The sequence below is a fragment of the Cavia porcellus genome, unplaced genomic scaffold (genome assembly GCF_034190915.1).
Source record: "Cavia porcellus strain 051 isolate PalLab524CR breed Dunkin Hartley unplaced genomic scaffold, mCavPor4.1 scaffold_16, whole genome shotgun sequence".
Lineage (NCBI taxonomy): Eukaryota > Metazoa > Chordata > Mammalia > Rodentia > Caviidae > Cavia > Cavia porcellus.
Window position 1 is genome coordinate 64257804 of NW_026947499.1, and position 24281 is coordinate 64282084.

Sequence of the window (24281 nt, forward strand, 5' to 3'; positions counted from 1 at the left end):
AAAAGATGGACGCACAAAAAGATAACCTGTTAGAAAGTACTGATTTCACTTATGGGATTAACAAACTGAATGAGTGTGTGTTGATATAGTTGAAAAAAATAAATACCATGCAGCTTTGACTCACAATGAAGGTCACATGTGTTGTGATGAGGCCAGAGGAGGATACTGGGTGAGAGGAATCCCTTGGCTTCTGTATCACCTCCTCTGCCACTCCACCTTCCACTTGGTTAAAAGGGGCAGTTGATGCTCTAAAAAGCCATCTCAGCACTAGCAAATGCCACTTGCCATCCAGTCAAATTGCCTTTCCTGACCCTACTGATTGCCTTCTGGGAACTCTACTGAATTTTAGTAAGGAACTTATTATATAATGAAATAATGGCTGTGTGTCAACCCAGATGAGTCTGAACTTAAAAATAAAGGTATAAAATGCTTCAGGACTAATACTTGAATGGGTACGATTCCATTGAGAGAGCAATTTGATTTAGAAAAAATTAAATTTGTATGAGAAGAGATAGTGTCAACAGTAACAAATAATCAATGCTTGTCTCATAATTACGATGAGATTCTTGTCTTATTTTTAAAAAGGGTGACCTAAAAGAGAGATAGTGCAAATAATCCAAACACAAATGAAATACAGATCTTTAATCTTTTACTATTGGGAATCTATGTTGCTTCCAGTGAAGTATTCACTAATAGATAAAATTTAAGTGGAACTTCACCGGTGTCTTGAGGACACTATATATACACAGGAAAATTTCATTTCATTCACTGTTTCTTCATTGTACTCCTTTAAAATGTATTCATCTTTAAGACACGCCTACTTGCTTGTGACCAATTTTGATTAAAAATAAATGGCTGAAGATTTCCCGAGAGTAGCTGAATGATACCTGTTTTTCAACCTTGACTACACGCCCGAGCATGCTGAGGTCATCTGTGGTCTCCTGCTCTGCTGTGATTTTCTCCCGGCTCTTCTTATCTGATGTGATTTGCCCCTTTCCAAGAATTTGATCAACCCTACCAGAGAAAGAGGATATCTGCTTATATATGCTGAAGATGCAGATTGCCTTGGCCAGAGTAAAGAGTTTTGTGAAGAAAAAATTAAACACAACTATCTTCAATTTATTTAAGGTAGAATAAAGGCAAGTGGGTTCCAGTTGATGATCTTATTCCTCAACATGGAGTATACATGAGATTAATTTTTTCAGAATCCTGGTTCCATGATGAATGCACTAATGGGTGATCTGGAGGCAAAGCTGACCTAGATATTCACCAGGCAGTGCTGAATTAAACCACTTCAAAATATGAAAAAGTCATGATGATAATAATGTTGCGTCACTAGAGCATATTACTCAGTGAGGATGTACTGCATGTCTGATATGTGGATGGTAAGCACATATGAAACTATTGCTTTTTGGCATTTGAATTGGGAAAATATGCATGAGCTAGAAAGTAAAAACTAACTGTAAATTCTGATACAGTTTAACCATATCAATACCTTGGACACCATATGTGTTTCCATAGACTGTAACATGATGATAGGTAGGTCAAAAGTTTCCGAGGAAATTTGATCAACCAGAATGGGATCATCTAGTTCTACTTTTTGTGTATGTTTTAGACTTGAATTACTATGGATATTGACTCAATTTTCCTGTTTACTTTGTCTGCAGAGAAATAGTCAAGGCCTACTTTCTGTCCAATATCTAATCTTTAAAACTAGAATCTGCAAAGCTTGGATCAATAGTTCAAACTCTGGATGTCCACCATGCCAGGCACACATAATAGGCTCAGTAATTATCTGCTTTATGAATAAACTGATTCTATGTGAATCTAATGAATAATGATTTTATGATGAATCAACAAGTCCTTTATTAAGAGTCTAATCTGTATATACCACAGACTGAGCTGTGTGTTGTGGAAACACAAAAATATTTAAGACCCAGTCTTTGTATTCTAAGAATTATTTGATTTTCAATGCTGATTATTTGTGCCTGACAATAAGGCAACCATTTAAAACAATTTGAACTGACTAAATATTTGGCTTGAAAAAGATACAACCAATCACATGTATTTTAAATGTACATATGGAAGTCCTGCATTTTAACCTCTCAGCAAGATGCTAGCTGGATGAATGTGGCAATCTGTCACTGTACATAACACTAAGAAAAGAAAGGGCCTGTCTTAGTGGAGAGCAAGGGCAACAAACTTGCAAACCAAGGAGCAATACAAGGGCCAAGTATTAACTTTCCAATTCTCCCAAAGTTGTTAGCGTTTCACACATTGAGGAAACTTTATTGATGCAGGAGGTCAGAAAAGAGAAAGATCTGTTTTCCTGAGCTGCATAATAGGGAAAAGATTAATGAGGGAGACAGGTTAGCTTGCTGCTGAAGGGCTCTAATAATAACAGAAATAGCAACAGCAGTAATAACTCAAACATCAGCACTAGTCCTTGGTCCTTACTGAGCATTTTATGCTCAGGTGATTATATCTCATATATTAACTCTCCAAATCCTCTGGCCAAGTCTGTGAACAAAAAGAGCTATTTTCGAAAAGAGGAAACTCTATTGGGAGGCTTTGAATGCCCACTTTACATCTATGTTAAAAGCAGAAGTTCAGTTGCCCACTAAAAACAAACTATAAATGTAGATTTTAAAGATTTTGCTACTAAAAAGAAGTTCCCCCTAGATACATTAATTTCCATGCTCATTCCTTTACAATGAATAGCATTTTGATTGCTTACCGGGTTTGAAGGCTTTTAATTCTACACAGCATGTCCAGATGACCAGCAGAATATTGTTCAATGACATCTTTTACATCATATGGGCGCAAAGTTTCCTTAAACTTTCGTTTTGCAACATGAAATTTCATAATTCTGTATGAATGACATATTACACATTAATCTTTATAACACAGCTAAAAGAAGTTGCCAAAATGATATATTGGTAAATGTAAGAAATTCTGGAGAAAAAAAATCAAGCATCAAATTATTTAAGGTGCCTATGGAAATTAATATAAAAGCTGAGTTACAGAGGATGATTTAAAAACATCTCTTTGAGACACCTTAAAAGTACAAAAACAGACTAAAAAAGTAATTAGACAATTGAGCACTATACTTTTCAAATGTTCATTGAAACCCTGAATTTAAAACATAGTGAAAATGTAATTCTATCATTTCTATGTGATCCCAGAAGTTAAAGACATCACACCTAGTGTAACAATCCTCAAAAAATAGACTGATATGCAATGTACTAGTATACTAAAATCAATCACTCTGTTCTGCATTACTAACATGAAATATATATATGAAACATGTAAAATAAATAAATATAAAAATTAGAAAGATTTTTCAAATGGTGTTTTATGTAACTACATGCATTTTATAATGCAAATGTGTTCACAAAACACTATTACTCTCCCAAAAGCAATTTACAGTGATATGAAAATTTTCGTAAATCATCTCTGCATTATATTGCTGGCTAGCTAGCTAAGTTTCTCTTAGTTTAAACACAACACCCTTACCAACTAAGCCTGGGAATCTAGGTTTTTCAGAACAGGAGATCTCTTATTACAGTGTTTTTCCTAACATGAAACACGAGTTTCAAAACAATATTTCATCAGTTACTTTCATGATGCCTTTTATAACGAGTTACTGTAGTAACTTCATAAAATTAATGATTAAGTCAAAGAAACCCAATGTTAAATTAGACTGTGTACACATTTTGCAGGTGAAAGTTATACTTTTGAAATTTTTCAACTAGTAAATCACTGATAGACTTCTATTATAATATTCATAGAGAGCAGGGTAGGTCAAGTAGACTTTACAAACCAAAATTTATTGTCCCTTGTTACACAGTGAAACAATTAGGATGATTAAAGTTTAAAAAGATACGGCTATTGTCTATCTTAAACAATAGCTTCTTTCAATGAATCTAAATTGCTTTACTGGTTATCTTGTAATTGTGTTAACTTCAGATTAATTCTATCCTAATTATTGTTAATCACTTCCTCTTTCCTCTCTTTCTCTGTTTTCTTCGCCAATATTCTCTTTACTCAAGGTTTTTTTTTTTCCTGAAAGATATGTGAGCCAAAATAATCAGCAGAAAGTTAAAGAAATTAGAGCTTTAATTTAGCCTCTTGAGTATTTAGCTTTGGTTTCAAATGTTTTTGCTACTATTCATATTTCATCGGTGGACTCAGTTTCTTATATCCAAGAAACTGAGCACAACATCTAACATGTGACATTTCCGGTCCTCAGTGATATGCAAATATCTGTTTCTCTACCTCTGTCAGGTAAAGGCAGAGAAACTTATCTCCTACTCAACAGTCAGTGTTTGTCATGGTCAATTTTGACTGTCAACTTGATTGGATTGAGAAATGCCTAGGAAATTAATAAAGATCACTTCGGGTGCATCTGTTTCCAAAGACCATCGTCTCAAGCAGACTGTAACTTCATCAGTGGACTAATTGGTTCAGTCATACTTGGATGACATTACAAAGAGGGCCTGGGTTATGGGGAGAATATCTGGCCCTTTCCTCCTCTCAAATTTTCTTCTTTTCCTTTGCTCCCTGGCTGTTGTGAAGTAACCACTTTGCTTCACCCTGCTGCTCTTCTGCATGATTTTTCTGCCTTTCTTGGATTCTGCTGACAATGAAACCTTTGTAACTATGAGTTGAGATAAACATTCTAGTTAAAGTTGTTTTTTCAGGTTTTTGATCACAGTGTCTAAAAGTAGATAAACACAGTGCCTAATAAAAGTTAGCTGCTACCGTTGGTTCTACTACTGTAATTACCACAACTATTCTGTGATAGTGTGCTCAAAGCGTGGTACAGTTTCTGACATAGTAGAAGGAAACATGTGCTGAACAGGAAAAGAAAAAAAGAAAGAGATAAAGAAAACGCTCTCCAGTCTGGGTCATATTTTGAATAAAACTAGAAAAGCTAATTTAACAGCCCAAAACCTTTCTTTGCCTCCTTCAGAGGCAAAGATTGCCTGATTCCAGAGTGGACGTGAAAAATTATCTGTCTACATCCCTCTGTAGTTTATGGGTTCTTATTGTGGTTATCAATGTTTTCGGTGACATCAGTCAAGGTTTTTTATTAACATGCAATAATTGGTGATATTTCAGTATACATATATGTATGTGCTGATCAAATGAAGGGAGCTACTGTTTTCATCTCATCATTACTTTGTGTTTGGAATCTCTTAATTACTGTTTTATATTTGTAAAATATGTAATAGTTACCACACTGCTCTGTTAGATGTTACAGTTTGTTCCTTCTAACTATGAGTACCTGTTATTCAGCTTTCAGTCCTCTATGCTTTCGTCTACCTTCTCAGCATCTAACAGTCATTATTATTCAATACAACTGGATTTTTATTTGTTAACATTTGTATATGAGAGAGGACATGTGATACTTTTTCTGATGTGTGTAACCTACTTCACTTAACATAATGTGCTGGTTTCATCCTTTTGTTGCAAATGATGGAATAACATTCTTTTCGATGGCTGAATTATATTACATTGTGCATATATGCCACAGTTTCCTATCAATTCATCCACCAATGGGTATCCCACTGGATATACATATATATATATCCAGAAATGAGGTAGCTGGGTCATGTGGTAAGATCTAGTTAGTCTCCAAGGAGCCTCCGCATGGTTCTTTCTAGTGGCTATATTAATTTACATTCCTGGAAACTGTACATGAGAGTGTTCTTTCCTTCACATCCTCATCAGCATTTGCTGCTTTTTGTCTTTCTAATCATGACCATTCTAAGCAGGGTGAGAAGACATTTCACTGTGATTTTGATTTGCATTTCTCTGATGAGTAACAAAGCTGAGCCTTTTGTCATGAATTGGTTGGCCATTTGGCTTTCTTTTAAGAAGTGTTTCTTCATATCCTTTGTCTTATTCATATTTTAAAATTGAACTATTTGGGGATGTTTTTGTATTCTTGTATATTCTTTGTGTATCCCGGATATTTATCTTTTGTCAGTTTGTAAAATGCTTTCCTATTCTCCTTTGAAAAGCGTATGGCTTGTGTATGGATGTTCCCCCAAAGCCTCATGCAGTCATAGGTGGGGCTTTTCAGAGGTGGCTGAATCTAAAGTGTGTGACATTGGGATCAACAGTGTGTGATTACTAAATTAGTCCACTGATTGGTCTGCAGAGTTCTGGGGTGGATAATGGGAAGGGCCACCCTGACTGTCAGTGCTGTCACCTCTAAGTGCTCAGATGGAAAGAGGCCTGATGTGGTCACTGTTTGTCACTTGCTGCTTCCTCCTTTTAATGCCTTCTGCCTGCCATGAACTGTTTCTCCTCTGCAATGCCTGTCTGCCATGCCACGCTGCCTTGGGACCAGTCAGTTATGAACTGAAATAAATCTTTTCTCCTTTAACTTTGGGTGTTGGATATTTTGTCTCAGCAATGAGAAAAGTAACCAAGCAAGATGTATTAAAATAAGCTATATTTTGAAGCATTTAATAGACAATATTGCATTCTAGCACTTGATGAGCCATATTTTATGCAGACCTTAAATAATTTCACTTTTGCTTATGTAACTTACCACTTATGAGCTAGTCAAACTAAATATATTTTAAAGTTTTTTTTTTGTCTTTTTCTTTTTTATCGGTACCAGGGATCGAACTCATGACTGCCTGCTTGTAAGGCAGGCGCTTATGCTGCTGAGCTAAATCCCTAGGCCCTGTATTTTAAAGTTTTCACCAATATTTGTTATTTTGATAAATACTAAACATTTTTTTATGATATTTTATCTTATTTTAGTATAGTCATGTGCTGATAGGTAAGTGAAGTACAGTGTTTTTTATTTTCAGTGCTAGTGATGGAACCCAGGGGCTCTCACATGTTAGGCAAGTGCTTCATCATTGAGCTACATGCTGATCCTATATTTCATGGATTCACATATACTGTTTTCTTTTCTCTTAAAACCTATACTGAGGGGCTGGGGATTTAGCTCAGCGGCATAAGCGCCTGCCTTGCAAGCAGGCAGTCGTGAGTTTGATCCCTGGTACCGGTAAAAACGAAAAAGACCAAAAAAAAAAAAAATACTGTTTTAAAGAATTAACTCTAAAGTCACTTTTCAATGGAACCTTGACAGCTAGCACATGCCTGTCACCTCCATGGTTTCCTCCTATTTGCTTGTGTCCTAGCCTCACCCCCATACTGTGTGGGGCCATCAGTTCAAGCTGTCTGTCTCTAGCCCAACATTTGGAGCAGAGCTCAATGGACATGCAAGGTTTGTCTGTCCAGACACTTTCCTGAGGAAACTGGGTAGCATCTCAAGATTCCATAGGCCGAGAAGCCCGTTCCTTTGTCTGAAGGACTGAATACTTCTGCAAGCAGAGAGACATCGCAGCTTCCTGAGGCACCTCAGCCTGTGGTGAGTGCCCAGCACAGTCTGCCCAAATCTCAGACTGTTCCGGACCCCCCAGGCTTCTGGGTGCAGAGAAGTGGAACAGTGGGTTAGAGGCCACTACAGCTGCCTCCCCATCCCCCCTGGCTACACTTGGAAGTCTGCTGAGCTCCTGACGGATGGGCGGGCCTACACTAACCCCGGAGCCCAGCTGCACCTAGCCATCTCCTGCAGAGGAGGAGCTGGGCGGATCCGGAGTCCCTGCAGAAGCCCGTTCCTTTGTCTGAAGGACTGAATACTTCTGCAAGCAGGGAGGCATCGCAGCTTCCTGAGGCACCTCAGCCTGTGGTGAGTGCCCAGCACAGTCTGCCCAAATCTCAGACTGTTCCGGACCCCCCAGGCTTCTGGGTGCAGTGAAGTGGAGCAGTGGGTTAGAGGCCACTACAGCTGCCTCCCCCCTCCCCCCCCCCCGCTACACTTGGAAGTCTGCTGAGCTCCTGACGGATGGGCGGGCCTACACTAACCCCCGAGCCCAGCCGCGCCTAGCCATCTGCCTGCAGAGGAGGAGCTGGGCGGATCTGGAGTGCCTGCAGAAGTCCCTTCCTTTGCCTAGAGGACTGTGGATATCTCTGCAAGCAGGGAGGGATCACAGGCTCCTGAGGCACTGTGGCCTGTGGAGAGCACCCTAACCCGGCTGCAATTGAAGAGCTGTGGATCTTCCAAGGGGCAGGTGGGCGCACAGTGTCCCTGAGGCCCAGCTTGTCTGGAACTGCGGAGTTCTGAGCAGGCAGAGGAGGGACACTGGTTCTGCAGGCCCAATGGCTTGGGGTAGTGCGGTGTCAGAGGCTCAGTAGCTCCAAGCATAGAAGGGGATTTTCAACAGATCCTGAGGAAGCTTTCAAATAACACTTGAAACACAGAAATATACAAAATGACAAAACGAAAGACCAAATTACAACCTCAAACCTCCAGCCCATCTCAGGAAACCCTAGGAGCAATGTATATAGAAGAAAATATATCCCATCCACCTCATATATCGGACATAATAGCTACTGAAGTTGACAAACAACTCCAGGAAGCTTTAAAGAAATTCAAACTCGAAATAATCTCCCAGATAAAAGAAGAAATGATAAAAGAAATGAAAGAGATTCTAAATATATCTAAAGAAAACACAGATAAAAAATTGGAGGAACTAAACAAAAAGATAGAATCCCTAGACGAGCAATATAAGAAACAAACAGAATACATAATGCAGATGCACAGAGATATACAGGAAATAAAAAACTCCACTGAAAGTTGTAAAAACCGCCTTAATGAAAGTGAAGATAGAATTTCAGACCTTGAAGACAGGATTGCAGCTAGTGAACAGGAAAGGAAAGATCTTTTAAAAATAACAAAGAATCAAGAAACAACAATTCAACAAGTGCAAGACGATGCAAAGAAGAATAACATAAGAATGATAGGGATTAATGAAAAAGAAGGAGACAACATAAAGGATGTCAAGAGGATATTTAGAGAAGTAATAGCTGAAAATTTCCCAAGCATGAGATCAGAAACTGACATCAAGATCAGTGAAGCATATAGAACTCCAAACACTCATAACCAAAATAAAACTACACCCAGACATATAATAATCACCATCCCAGAAATCCAACACAAGAATAGATTACTAAAAGCTGTCAGAGAGAAAAGACAGATCACTTATAAAGGAAAACCTATCAGAATCACAGCAGACTTCTCAGCACAAACGATAAAGTCAAGAAGAGCATGGAGTGAAATATTCCAGATCCTAAAGCAAAATGATTTCCAACCAAGACTGATATATCCTGCAAAACTATCATTCAAAATAGATGGTGCAATACGATACTTCCATGACAAAGAACAGCTGAAGAACTTCATGAACACCAAACCGACCCTGCAAAAAATATTGAAAGACAGTTTAGATACACAAAGGAAAAAACCACTAAGCAAAGCAAATAATTAAACAGAACAGAAAGATAAAGATGCAACAGCAGAGAGATAACATTCCTACAATTAACCAGCATTTAACAGTAATAACCATTAATGTAAATGGTCTCAATGCACCAATCAAAAGAAACAGACTAGCAGAATGGATCAAGAAACAAAATCCAACCATATGCTGTTTACAGGAAACCCATCTAACCCAGAAGGATACTCACAGACTGAAAGTCAAAGGATGGAAAACAATTCTTCATGCAGCAGGAATCCAGAAAAAGGCAGGAGTAGCCATTCTGTTTGCAGACAACGTGAACTTTAAACCAACAATGACCATAAAGGACAAAGAAGGTCACTACATACTCGTAAGGGGAAAACTCCAAGAGGAAGAGATAACTATCTTAAATATATACGCACCAAACTCCAGAGCACCAAGTTATATAAAACAATTATTAACAGAAATGAAAACTCAAGTTATCAGTAACACAATTGTAACAGGAGACCTTAATACGCCATTGACACCAAGGGACAGATCAACCAGACAGAAAATGAGCAAAGAAATAACAGAACTGAATCATACCTGTGAACAAATGGGTTTGATAGACATATACAGGATGTTCCACCCAACAACATCAGAATACACATTCTTCTCAGCAGTACATGGATCATTTTCTAAAATAGACCATATATTAGCTCACAGAACATATTTAAACAAGTGCAAAAGAGCTGAAATCATCCCTTGCATGTTATCGGATCATAGCGCTCTGAAATTAGAAATTAATGATAAAAGATACTGCAAAAATCCCACAAACACATGGAAACTGAATAACACACTCTTGAGTAATCAGTGGGTCACAGAGGAAATTAAAGAAGAAATCAAACAATACCTAAAAGAAAATGAAAATACAGATACAACTTACCGGAACCTGTGGGATGCAATGAAAGCCGTCCTGAGAGGAAAATTTATTGCACTGAGTTCCCACATCAGGAAAACAGAACGAATACAAATAAATAACTTGATGCTACACCTCAAACAGCTAGAAAAAGAAGAGCAAGTCAAGCCCAAAGCCAAAAGAAGAGAGGAAATTATAAAAATCAGAGCAGAAATCAATGCAATAGAGACTAAGAAAACAATCCAAAGAATCAACAAATCAAAGAGTTGGTTCTTTGAAAGAATAAATAAAATCGATAAGCCCCTAGCCAACCTTATTAAAAAAAGGGAAGAAAAAGCTCAAATTCATGCAATAAGAAATGAAAAAGGAGAAATCACTACAGACCCAATAGAAATACAGAAGATCATCAACACCTACTTCGAAAACCTCTACTCTCAAAAGTTTGATAACACAGAAGAAATAGACAGATTCTTAGAAGCATATGAAGTGCCAAAGCTAGATCAAGAGGATGTAAAACTGTTGAATAACCCAATCTCTGTTACTGAAATTGAAAATGTAATTAAGTCCTTACCCACCAAGAAGAGCCCAGGCCCAGATGGATTCACTGCAGAATTCTACAAGAAATACAAAGAAGACCTAATGCCGACACTCCTCAAACTGTTCAATGAAATTGAAAGGGAAGCAATCCTTCCTAAGTCGTTCCTGGAAGCAAATATTACTCTAGTACCAAAACCTGAGAAAGACCCAACTAAAAAAGAGAACTATAGACCGATCTCCCTAATGAACACAGATGCAAAAATCCTCAATAAAATATTGGCAAATAGGATCCAGCAAATCATCAAGAAGATTATACACCATGACCAAGTGGGATTCATCCCAGGAATGCAAGGATGGTTCAACATACGCAAATCAATAAATGTAATCCACCATATCAATAAAGCCAAAAATAAGAATCACATGATCATTTCTATAGATGCAGAAAAAGCCTTCGATAAGGTCCAACATTTATTCATGATAAAAACTCTACAGAAAATTGGAATAGATGGTCTTTACCTCAATATAATAAAGGCCATTTATGACAAACCAACAGCCAGCATCATTCTAAATGGCCAAAAATTGAAAGCCTTTACTTTAAAATCAGGCACAAGACAAGGATGTCCTTTATCACCACTCCTATTTAATATAGTACTGGAAGTACTAGCCAGAGCAATTAGGCAAGAAAGAGAAATAAAAGGGGTAAAGATAGGAAAAGAAGAAGTTAAGTTATCATTGTTTGCAGATGACATGATACTCTACATAGAAGACCCCCTAAACTCCATTGAAATACTCTTAGATACAATAAATAAATTCAGTAATGTGGCTGGATACAAAATCAATACTCAGAAATCAATAGCATTCCTATACACGAACAACAAAATTACAGAGAGGGAAATAAGAGAAACTGGACTATTCACATTAGCAAGCAAAAAAATGAAATATTTAGGAATTACTCTTACGAAAGAAGTGAAAGACTTATACAGTGAAAACTATAATACACTGAAAAAGGAAATTGAAGATGATCTCAGAAAATGGAAAGACATCCCTTGCTCATGGATAGGAAGAACAAACATTGTGAAGATGGCCATTCTCCCAAAACTCTTATACAGATTCAATGCAATCCCAATAGAAATTCCATCAACATACCTTATAGATCTAGAGAAATCACTCCTAAATTTCATCTGGAACCAGAAGAGACCTAGAATCGCAAAGGCAATTCTAAGCAGCAAAGGCAAAGCAGGAGGCATCACAATCCCTGACTTGAAATTATACTACAAAGCAACAGTAGTAAAATCAACATGGTATTGGAATCAAAACAGAGCCGAAGATCAATGGAATAGATTAGAAGATACAACCACAACTACAAACACACTCAACCACCTTATCTTTGATAAAGGAGCCAAGCAGGTTCACTGGAAGAACGACAGTCTCTTTAATAAATGGTGCTGGAAAAACTGGCTCTCCATTTGCCGAAAACTAAAGCTAGACCCATGTCTATCACCATGTACTAAATTAAAATCTAAATGGGTCAAAGATCTGAATATTAAAACAGAAACACTAAATCTATTGGAAGACAAAGTGCGTAGAAACCTTGGAGACATAGGAGTAGGTAGAGAATTCATGAACAGGACTCAAACCGCACGGGAAAAACTTCCCAGAATCAATAACTGGGACCACATCTTATTAAAAAGTTTCTGCATGTCAAAAGAAATCTCCAGCATAGTGAAAAGAAAACCCACAAACTGGGAAAAGATTTTAGTGAACTCTCTCTCAGACAAGGGACTCTTGTCTAAAACATATAAAGAATTAAAAAAACTCAGACCTCCAAAATTCAAAGATCCAATCCAAAAATGGGCATCTGAGATGAATACGCAATTCTCAGATGAAGAAATGCAAATGGCAAATAAATATATGAAAACATGCTCATCATCATTGGTCATCAGAGAAATGCAAATTAAAACCACACTGAGATTCCATCTCACTCCTGAAAGAATGGCCAGGATCAAGAAAACCAACAACAACAAATGCTGGAGAGGATGTGGGGAAAAAGGAACTCTCCTGCACTGTTGGTGGGAGTGTAGACTGGTACAGCCTTTGTGGAGGTCTGTCTGGAGGTTTCTCAAAAAGTTGGGATTGGAAATCCCAGTTATTCCAGCTATTCCACTTCTAGGCATATTCCCAGAAGAACTGAAAGCATCATACCACAGTGATTTATGTGCACCTATGTTTATAGCAGCACAATTTGTAATCGCCAGATCTTGGAAACAACCCAAGTGTCCATCAACTGAGGAATGGATAAAAAAGTTGTGGTATTTCTATACAATGGAATATTATTCAGCTATAAAGAAGGATCACATTGAGATATTTATCAATAAATGGGCGCAGCTTGAGACCATACTCATAAGTGAAATAAATCAATCTCGCATGTATGAATACCGAATAGTTTCCCTAATGTAAGTAATGATTCAAATATATGAAAATATGTGGCAATCATGATTCCCCATTATGTGGCCTTGAAGCCTTATAAAATTTTCACTTATTAATTAGAAAGGCTTTATTCCGGGCTTCTTGATATGGAAATATTTGAAGCTATAGTATATGAAGTTTTATCCAAATATCTCAAGGAAAAAGACAGACACTATGGTAACTATTATTCTTTAAAAAAATTATTTAGTTATTTCTTATGTTTATTTTAATTAAGGGAAAAATTTAAAAAATTAGGATATATAATAGTAACTCTTTTCGATTTCCTATTAACTTGTTTTGAAGTCCTGTAATGCTCCCACGATCTTGTTTTGACTGATTAGACTCTGTTCCATTCTGTGGGATAGTATCAGGTCCGAGGGTATAGGCAACAACTTTGAAGGCAGTAAGATTCACTAAGATGCCCATTCTGGTTTGACTATTGTCTCCTTTGGAAGTCCTGTAATGTTTACAATGTCTAAGTTTTATTGGTCTTGTTCTCTACTGTTTTGTCCAACTTTATAATATCTAATGAGATAGACAAATCTTTTTAAGGAAACAAGAGACAACGTTGATAACTATTGTTAATAACCGTATACTCTGTTCTACATCATGTGCTAAGTCTATCCTTGGTTTTCACTGACAGCTTTGTTCTGCCATATTTGACTTTATTCTCCCCCCCCAAAAAGTAATAAGAACTAAGGAGTAATAAAATCTAAAATGTGTAAATTTTGTTGTAAAAAGAGAGGAAGGGGAAAAAAGAGCCCTAACGGATATAACAGCAAGTGTGTATAGGGATGTTGAATAGCTGACTATATTAATGTTTTTGGATCATTGAACACAGCTGTTTGTAGTCTCTCTGTTTGAATGTCTACTTTGTATTCTTTGATACTGTGATTTGAGCAACTATTTCCAAGATGATAATATGTAATCTATTAACAGGTGATTTCTTACTGTTATGCTTTTTTTTGTAGTTCTGTATTATATGTAACCTTACACTGCTTTGTTTTGTTTTGTGTTTTTCTCTTTTTCCTCTTAAATAAAAAAAAAAAAAAAAAAAAAGATTCCATAGGCCATAGAAGGGAGAGTGCCCATCCTTTTCCCTCTGAAGATTAATCTTTGGGATTGCTCGGCAGGCTGTCTATGCTCCTGCCATCTACATTTTCTTGTCACTAAAGTGCTCTTTAGGATTCTTGGTAGTCAATTCAGATCAATCATGGTCTTTTTAGGAAGTTTTCCACTGAAGGGTCTTTCTTGAGGGCCTCAAATGTCCTCTTATTAGCTGAGTCATCGCTGGCATGTGTGGAGGTCAGGGATATGCTTTTTATCCTAGCATCCCACACAATCCTTGACAAGAATGAGATGATCAATAAAATCCAGCCAAAGAAGTAAATGTGGAGTTGGTGCTTCACAAGTATTCAAAGTTTGTGTTCTGTTACACGGCAGGCTCTTGTAGAGACCTTGCAGACAGAATACCTTAGAATAGATTAAAGTTCTTCAGGCACATTTCAGAGACAGCACACTCTTTGACTCTCCTCCACAGGTGTAAGAAACTGTGAAGTAACATAAAAGTGCATCCACTTAACAGCCACAACCAGCTTCTAAAAATTGTGAAAACGTAATACTATTTTTTCCTTAAATTCCTAATATAACAAGATCCCACAGAGCAACCAAACTTCAAACAGAAAGACAACACTATAAAAAGATAAGGAGGAAAGCAAAAACATTGTAAATGAAAGAATAAATGATACTCTGACCTGATAAGCCGCAAGTGCAGAGAAAGCTAATAAAAAAATGAAACTCTCTAGGCCAAAGGAAAGGAAGATCTTGAGAGCACAGTAATTACCTTGGTGGAGTACATTTCATAGTACTACAGGGCCATGAAGAAAACAAGGAAGAAAACATATGGCTAACATCTTAAAATAGAATAAAACCTGTAGTCCCAGTTACTTGGGACGATGAGGCAGGAGGATCGCTGAGCATAGGCTAGCGTGACGCATGTAGAAAAATTCTGTCTTAAAAACAACACAACCAAAACTAAAAAAACAAAAACAACAACAAAATAAAAACAAAGAAGAATAAAAACTCCCATAGTGTTCTGCTCCTAGAAGACTGCACAAACTGCTTCCAAAATCCACACATGGCAGGTCTACTCGGTGGGGCAGAAATTAAGGATGTTCTTGGGGCTCCTGGCTGCTTTAGTCATTATAGCCTTTGTAAGAGAAGACCTTTGGCTGCAAGGGTCAGGTGTTCAGGAAGCTCAGATTATTAATGATCTTAGCCCTATGTCTCCACCCTATGACCTCTTGCTTCATCCAGAACAGACATGATTTTCAAAACCAAAATTGAAAAGTGGAAGGAGGCCCAGTGAAGTTCAAAAGGCCTCTCTCTCCAAGCCTTCTGTCTTTCCATCCTTGCCCTGCAGCATGCCCTCATTCCTCCAGAGGGTCGACCTCAGGATATCCCAAACTTACTGCCTCTGTCTCTGTAAGGTGATGAACTTGGCTAGGGAGCACAAGACCCAGCACTGGATGTTGGGCAGGGAGCTGAGCAGATAAAGACATTTCTCTCTGTGAATTTCTGCTTATTGATGTCTTTCAGGATGGCTGGCATCATGTGAAGCATTTTGTCTGCATTAAGACAATTTAAAATTCTAAGAATTTCCAATATTTATATGTATATTGAATGAAAACTCAGGAGGTTAAGTACCCTGTTCCAAGGGCATACAGCTAATAAGGTGCACGTCATTGCTAAGGTCAAGGTGCATGGCTTTGCTCCCCTCATCCAGCTACAGCACAGGGGATGCCTGGGCACTCCCCCGGGAGCTTTGCAAACTTGAGGGAGAAGTTTGCAGTTACTTGGGACGATGAAGCAGGTCCTCCTTCTGGTCCCTCCTCTCTGACATGTTCCCATAAGTGATTCCTCAGCTGCAGGACTCATTCCAGTGGTATCCAATGCTATTTTCCTAGCTGGACCCCTTGCTGGGAATGCAGTCCACCCTTGTCTTTTCCCCAGGGCTCTTTTCTCAGAATCAACCCATGGATAGGTAGGTTCTCCACTCCTCAACAATTGTAATTTTCTTGTAAAATCCTGGGATCATTTGCTCACTTCTCTCCACTCACAGGAGATACAGCTCATTTTCCTGATGTTTTTCAGTTTTTCCTTACATATATTTCTCAGCTAATATCATAAACAAAAAGCTACACTACTAGTTCTGTGAAAAGAGAGAGAGAAGCCCCATTCAATGCTATAATTCTAGACCTTGGGAAAAATGAAAAAGTGTGAAAAGTGTTAGAAATTGCAGAAAATGTGTAAAAAGAGCTATCAACTCTGAATTTAAGTGGCCTTTTTATTCTTCATTTTGTTACCCTGTCCAAGACACAGCTTTTGAGATACTAAGGCTTTTTAAAAGCACAAGGAGAAGAGGGGAGCCAAGAGGAGCTGAGCTAGCAGCATTGTGATCTACAGTGAGAAGAGGGAAAGCTGATTTCAGGTTGTAGGTTCACCTATATACTCTTTTCCAAAATACCTGGGCCTCAGATGGATGTACCTGCAAAACTGTCTTTCAAAATTAATGGAAAAATAAGACACTTCCATGACAAAGAACAACTGAAGAAATTCATCACCACCAAACTAATCCACAGAGTCCTGAAAGATATTCTAGACACAGATAAAACTGATTTCAATTCCAAGAACAAGGGCAGAAAGAAATCACCAGGCAGGACAAGCAGTTAAATAGAGGGGAAGAGCAGGGAATCAAGAGTGGGAAAATAACATGACAAAGCTAAGACAATACACATCAGGTTGTCATCAATGTAAATGGCTTCAATTCACCAATCAGAAGAAATGACAGGCAGAGTGGATAAAGAAACAAAATCTAACAATATTCTGTATAGAAAACTATATTTAACTCAAAGAGAAATTCATAGACTGAAAGTCAAAGAATGGAAAATAACACTCCATGCAACAGGAATCCAGAAAAAAGCAGGGATAGCTATTCCATTTGCAGACAATGTGAGATTGAAACAAAGAATGATCAGGGGAGATAAAGAAGGTCACTACATATTGTTATGGGAAAACTTCAAGAGGAAGAGATACTATCATAAATATGTATGCTCTAAATACAGGAGCACTCAACTATATAAGACAAACATTAATAGACATTAAAAAATCAAATATGTAATACAATTTTAACAGAGGATCTTAATACCTCAATGTCACAGAGATATATCAACTGGGCAAAAAATTCAGCAAAAACATAAATAAATAACAACTGAACCAAGCTTGTGAGCAAATGGACTTAGTAGACATTTACAGAATGCTGCATCCCATAGCATCAAAATACACACTATTCTCAGTTGCACATGGGACATTCTCTAAACTGCACCCTATCTTAGCCCATAGAACATGTTTAAATAAATGAAAAGGAATTGAAATAATTGCATGCATATTATCTCATCATAGTGCAATAAAATTATAAATGGATAACAAAGGAAGACACAAAAACTCCTTAAACACATGAAAATTAAATAACACCCTCCTGAACAACCAATGGCTCACAGATGGAAATAAGAAAGAAATTAAACAATATCTACAATGACATGAAAATGTAAATACAACATATTGCACCTGTGGTGTACAACGCAAGAAGTCTTAAGAGGAAAATTTATAGCAGTGAATTTTCACATGAGGAAAACAACAGGTAACAAATAAAAAACTTAATGCTGTACCTCAAGCTTCTAGAAAAAGAAGAACAAATCAAGCCCAAAACTCATACAAGGGAAGAAACTATAAAGATAGCAGAAATTAACACAATTGAGACTTAGAAAAAATACTAAGAATTAATAAATGAACCAAAGAATTAATGAATGAGCCATTTGAAAGAGTAAACAAATTGATAAGTCCTTATCCCATCTTATCAAAAAATGAAAGAAAAAACTCAAATTCATGCAATGAAAAATGAAAAGGGTGAAATTACTACAGATCCTGCAGAAATTCAGAAGATGATCAAAGCCTACTTTGAAAATCTTTACCTGCATAGGATGGAAAACACAGAAGAAATGGACAGATTCCTAGAAATGTATGAATTATTAAAGCTGAATTAAGAAGATACAAAAATTCTGCATGATCCAATGTCAGTTAATGAATGGAAAACGTAATTAAAAACTTACCAACAAAGAAAAGCCCAGGTCCTGATGGACTCACTGCTGAATTCTACAAGAAATTTAGAGAAAATTTAACACCAATGCTCCTCAAACTATTTAATGAAATTGAAAGGAAAGTAATTCTCTATAACTCATTCCTGGAGGCAAGTATTATGCTCATACTAAAACCAGAGAAAGACCCAACCAAAATGGAGAGCTACAGGTCAATCTCCCTAATAACATAGATTCAAAAATTCTCAATAAAATACTAGCCAAGAGAAACACAGAAAATCATCAAGAAGATTGTATACCATGACCAAGTGGGCTTCATCACAGGAATGCAGAGATAGTTCAACATATACAAATCAATAAACATAATACATCATATCAACAGAGCCGAAGACAAAAATCACATAATCACTTCAATAGAAGCAGAAAAGGCTTTTGATAAAGTCCAATACTCATTCATGATAAAAACCTTACAGAAAATTGGAATAGATGGTCATTACCTTAATCTGATAAAAGCCATCTATGACAAATCAACAGTTAATATCATACTACATTGTCAAAAGCTGAAAGCTTTCACTCTAAAATCAGGAACAAAGCAAAGATGTCCACTGTAACCACTCCTACTTAATATAGTTCTGAAAACGTTAGCCCCAGAACAATTAGACAAGAGAGAGAAATGAAGTGAATACGGATAGGAAAGTAAGAAGTTAAATTATCATTATTGATTTGTAGACTAGGGGTAGAGAGAACAAAGCCACACCAGGAAGCAAGCCCACTCTGGGAACCAGTGCCACACGTGCGGCCACCACTGGACTGGGAACAGACAGACCCTACACCCTTCCAGTGTGTGGTCTGGCAAACAAGAAGTACCAACCAATTCCCTACCCCATAAGCAACCAGCTTATTTGGAGAAACACAGGCTGTGATGCTAGCTAACGAGGTGAAATGCAATTAGATGCATGTGGTGGTTTGGTGTTTCACTAACATTGCAGGCTATGGCCAGTGGTCTGATTACAGCTTGAGAGGATAGCGGTACACAGTGTGGCATCTGGGGGGAGTGGATCTCCTTTGAGGGTTGTAGCCATTGTTGATTCCTTATGGTCTTGTTTTGAAGTCCTATATCATTTCCGTTGTTTTGCTGGATTTGATTTTATTCTCTTTTGTTTTGTTTGATTATGTCAAATCTGTTGGTAGGAGCAGCTATTTCAAAAATAGCAAGATATATTATGGTAGCAATTTTGGATTTGCTATTGGCTTGTTTTGAAGTGCTATATTGCATTGTTTTGTTTTATTATTTCTATTCTATTCTGTTTTGATTTTTACTATGTCTGAAGTTATCTGCAGGTATTTTGAAGATATCAAGGGACATTGTGGTAACTATTGTTGATTTCATAATGCTTTGAAGTCCTGTATCTCTTTTATTGGTTTGTTTTGATTGGTTTTATTCTGTTTTATCCTCTTTAAAATAAAAATTATCATTATTCACAGTAACATGATATTTTATATAGAAGACCCTCAAAATTCCACCAAAAGACTTTTAGAATGTCTGTGTATAGAATCAAATTCAAAAATCAGTAGATTCCTCTGTACAAACTCACTGAGAGAGAAATTAGGGAAAGCACACCCTTAAAATAGCATCCAAAAAGATGAAATACTTAGGAATCAATCCAACAAAGGAAGCAAAAAAGCTATACATTGAAAATTATAGTACTCTGGAAAAGGAGATTGAAAAAGATGTCAGAAAGTGGCTAGATATCCCTTGCTCATGGGTAGGAAGAACCAACAATGTGAAAATGGTCACACTCCCATTTATGGATTTAATAAATTGGATTTAATCCATTTAATAAAATGGATTTAATGTAATCCTGATCAAAATGTCATTAGCATACCCCACAGAACTAGAGAAAACATTCTTTAAATTTACTTAGAGCCAGAGGAGACCTAGAGTAGCAAAGGTGCTCCTAGGCAACAAAGGTAAGGCAGGAGGCATCAAAATTGTCAGTTTGAAATTATATTACAAAGCTACAGTGATTAAAAAATAAGCATGGGACTGGCAAAAAACAGATCTGAGAACCAGAGGAACAGACTGGAAGATGGTAACACAACTACAAACATATTCAGGTACCTTATTTATTTATTTATTTTTTTGCACTTTTTCCCCCCCTTTTTTCTGTACCGGGGATTGAACTCACAACCGCCTGCTTGCAAGGCAGGTGCTTATGCCGCGGAGCTAAATCCCCAGCCCCATCAGGTACCTTATTTTGACAAAGGGACCAAACATGCTCACTGGAAGAAAGCCTCTTTTATAAATGGTACTGGGAAAACTGACTTTCCACATGCTGAAGACTAAAACTAGACCCGTGTTTATCATCATTCGCTAAACTGAGGTTGAAATGGACCAAAGATCTAAATATTAAAACAAAAAAATTAAATCTATTGGAAGAAAAGTAGGAATAAATCTCAAAGACATAGGGACTTCACGAACAAAATCCAAACTGCATAGGAAGTACTTCAAAGAATCAATAACTGGGATCTCATTAAAAAGTTTTTGCACATCACAAGAAATCACCAACAGAGTGAATGGAAAACTGATCGAATAGGATAAAATTTTAGCCAACTGCCCCTCAGACAAAGGACTTTTATCTAGAACATATAAAGAATTGAAAAAAATGAAATAGCCCAAATTCAAAGATCCAATTCAAAAATTGACATCGAGATGAATACACATTCTCAGATGAAGAAATACAAAAAGAAAATAAATATATAAAAAAAGGTTCAATATCATTGGTTATTTGAAAGATGCAAATTAGAACATCACTGAGATTTCATGACACCTCAGAAAGAATGGCTACCATCAAGAAATCAACCAATAACAAATGCTGGAGGAACAGTGGGGAAAAAGAAACACTTCTTCAGTGTTGGTGGGAATGCAGACTGGTGCAACCACTGTGCAAACCAATGTAGAGGTTCCTCAAAAGACGAGGATTCAAGGTCTCATTCGACCCAGCTATTCCCTTTTTAGGAATTTTCCTAGAAGAATTAAAGACATAATACCACAGCAATATATCTGTACACATGTTTATAGCAGCACAATTTTAAATAGCTAAATCATGGAAACAACACAAATGCACACTGACAAAGGAATGGATAAATAGATGTGGTATTTTTGTATAATGGAGTAGTACTCAGCAGTAAAGAAGGATAAACTTCAGGCCTTACAGGTAAACAGATAGAGACCATACTCATAAGTGAAATAAATCAGGCTCATGTGTAAACACTGTATTGTCTCCCTAGTTAAGAAACAGAAAGACTTAAATAAGAGCCAAAATACACAATTGATATTGTGAAAGGTAAAAAAACAGCTTAAAAGGAAAGAATAACTGTGATGGGACAAAGAAGAAAAAGAAGGGAAAAGAAAATATATAAATACATATGCAAGACAGCTAAGATAATTATACTACTAATTTCTATTATTTCATTGAAAAGAAAGGTTTGTGCTTATATTGTTTGATTAATTTTTCATACCTATATCTTGTAATCTACAGAACTACTTTGAAGATGGCGGTCTGCAACGTTTTAACTATTGTTAATTTTCTATTATCTTGTTTTGAAAGTCTATATCATTATTTTTATTGCTTTCCTTTCTTTAAAAAAAAAAACCTGGGCCTATGTCCCCAGTGACTCAAAGCTTTTTTATTTTTTAAAGCAGAGGTCCAATAGTGAATATGTTTTACTTAGCAGGTTGTATGATTTATGTTGAAGCTCTTTAACTCTGATGTTTTTGTGTGATGGCCGACATGGTAGAATAAACACACGAGTACAGATATGTTTCAATAAGACTTCAACTATAAAAGCTGATTCACCCTTCCTATGAGCCAGCAGCAGCCACTCAGAGTCCAGGAGGAGAAACAAGAAATCAATTTGGCCTACCAGTGAGACATCCAGTGTGTGGGCTGGGAGGAAAGACACCTCCCTACAACCCCAGCAACTGGTTGATTTGGAGGAGCACAGGCCCAGCTGATAGCAACTGCGATACCAAAACAACTTAATGCTTGTATTGTTTGACTTTACAGGCCTAAAGCCAGTAATATGAGCATCTATTTAGAGGATATCAATATGCCATATAACAACTATGGGAAATTTCCTTCTGTTTCTGAAATCCAATATTGTTCTCATTGTTTTGTTTTATTCTGTTTTCTGTTTTGCTTTATTCAATGCTCTGTTTTAATTGGTTTTATTCTGTTTTGTTTTGATTGACTTTATTATGTTTGATGGCAGTAATGGTTAAGATGGTCATCTTAACTGATCAGTACTATAGAAAAATTATACTGCTGAATATATATATATATTATTAATATATAGTAATATTTAACAGCCCTATAGAATAATTCTGTGAGAAAGTGTCTATTTTGCAGGTAAGTAAATTGAAACACAGAGAGGGTAAGTAACTTGATGCTAAGCATCCAGTAAGTATGGACTTGGGAAATGAACCAGTTTGGCTCCAATGTTGAGCTTCTAATTATAATGCTCTCCCACTGTCTTGTTAATTAAGACACTTTGATATTCTAGGGCTCTTTTCATCTACTGTGTGCTTAGTATACAGAAGACAATCAATAAACCTGTGTCAAGTGTGTGGCCTGTTGTACCAGAGTTGTTAAGTAGCTCACTGGAAGGCCAGCAAAAGGCTGAGTATATTGCACATCTGATGGCTTCTTTTCTTCACAGCAGCAAACTGCATCATCCAAGGCACAGCAGTAAAAACAGCAGCCAAGAGCTGCTCCTGAGGTTCTGCTGCTCTCCTGCTGGCAGAAACACAGCGCGAGGGAATCTGAACTGAGCAAAACTGAACTTCCCCACAGCACCACTAGAGGGTGGAAAAGGTTCTCCACAAACCTAAAGGGTCACCTCTTGCAGAAAATGAAGTCTGTGCAATTTTCTGAGCACCAAAAAAAAAAAAAAAAGAAGCCAAGTTAAACTCTGGGCAGAAAGCGTCTAGATACACACCACCACATGTGCCCTTCCAAGGAAACAAAGTAGGTGCGTTTGTTGTACTGCCATGAGTTACAAAATCTTGCAGAATCGCGTTCCAGCCCTCTAAATCAGAGTGGAAACACTGCCGGTGAATATTCAGAGATACGAAGGAGGAGAAAACAGAAGGGGCTGTGTGGCTGCTGCTGCCACAGAACGGAAGGCCTGTGCTCCAAGAGGCAGCTTGAGAGATCCACGAGAACTGCAGGGCTTCCCGAGCTGTCTGCTTACCGGAGGCACCCGGTGAGCTCAGGTCCTGCCTCCAGACATTCTCCAGTCATTGGTCCAGGATGTGGTCCAGAGATATCCTAAAACTCTTCAAGTGATGCAAGTATTCAACCAAGCTTGAGAGGGGCTGGGGCAGGAGCAAAGTACCTGCCTCTGCGCAAAGAAGCGATCATGATGCATGCAGGTTTGCATAAACTGTCTCATTTGTGCACAGCACACCAGTTGGGCAGGGTGTTAATGGGTCTGGGTGCCAAGCTTGATTTACAACCCAGAGCCTCCTGCCCCCCTTCCTTAAAAGTGACCTTAAGTGTTTCCTGCAAGCAAAGCAGTAGTTACAGTAGTTACAATGTTCCATTATTTTTCCCATTGTTTAGCTTGGAAAGGAAAGGGAGTGCTGAGGTGGCTTCTTACTCATTCATTTTTTCCCCCTTTGGAAATATTCACTGAGCATCTACGCTGTCATGCTGGACAGCGCACTGGGCTCTGAAGAGTATGCACTGGCTGTGCAGGGGGAGCTGGTGGAGTTGTAAAAGCCTCTATATGGTGACAATGATTAGTTGGTCTCCAGTCTCTTCTTTTCCACATGATGCAAAGCCTCAGCTGCTTCCAGTGTGAGTTCTGATGGTATTCAATAACCCCATTCATCCAGGG

At 37.5% G+C, this 24281-nt stretch overlaps 1 protein-coding gene across 6 annotated transcripts in view; it reads right to left on the reverse strand.

Annotated features, from left to right (window-relative positions):
* Window positions 1-24281, reverse strand: part of Kcnq5 (potassium voltage-gated channel subfamily Q member 5) — a 513487-nt gene that overhangs the window by 4339 nt on the left and 484867 nt on the right. For all 6 annotated transcript variants that reach the window (XM_063226942.1, XM_063226945.1, XM_063226943.1 and 3 more), the window contains 2 exons: window positions 2738-2869; window positions 888-1014 (listed from right to left, as the gene is read on the reverse strand). In XM_063226942.1, the coding sequence (XP_063083012.1) occupies window positions 888-1014; window positions 2738-2869 (259 nt within the window). The remainder of the gene's footprint in view (window positions 1-887; window positions 1015-2737; window positions 2870-24281) is intronic.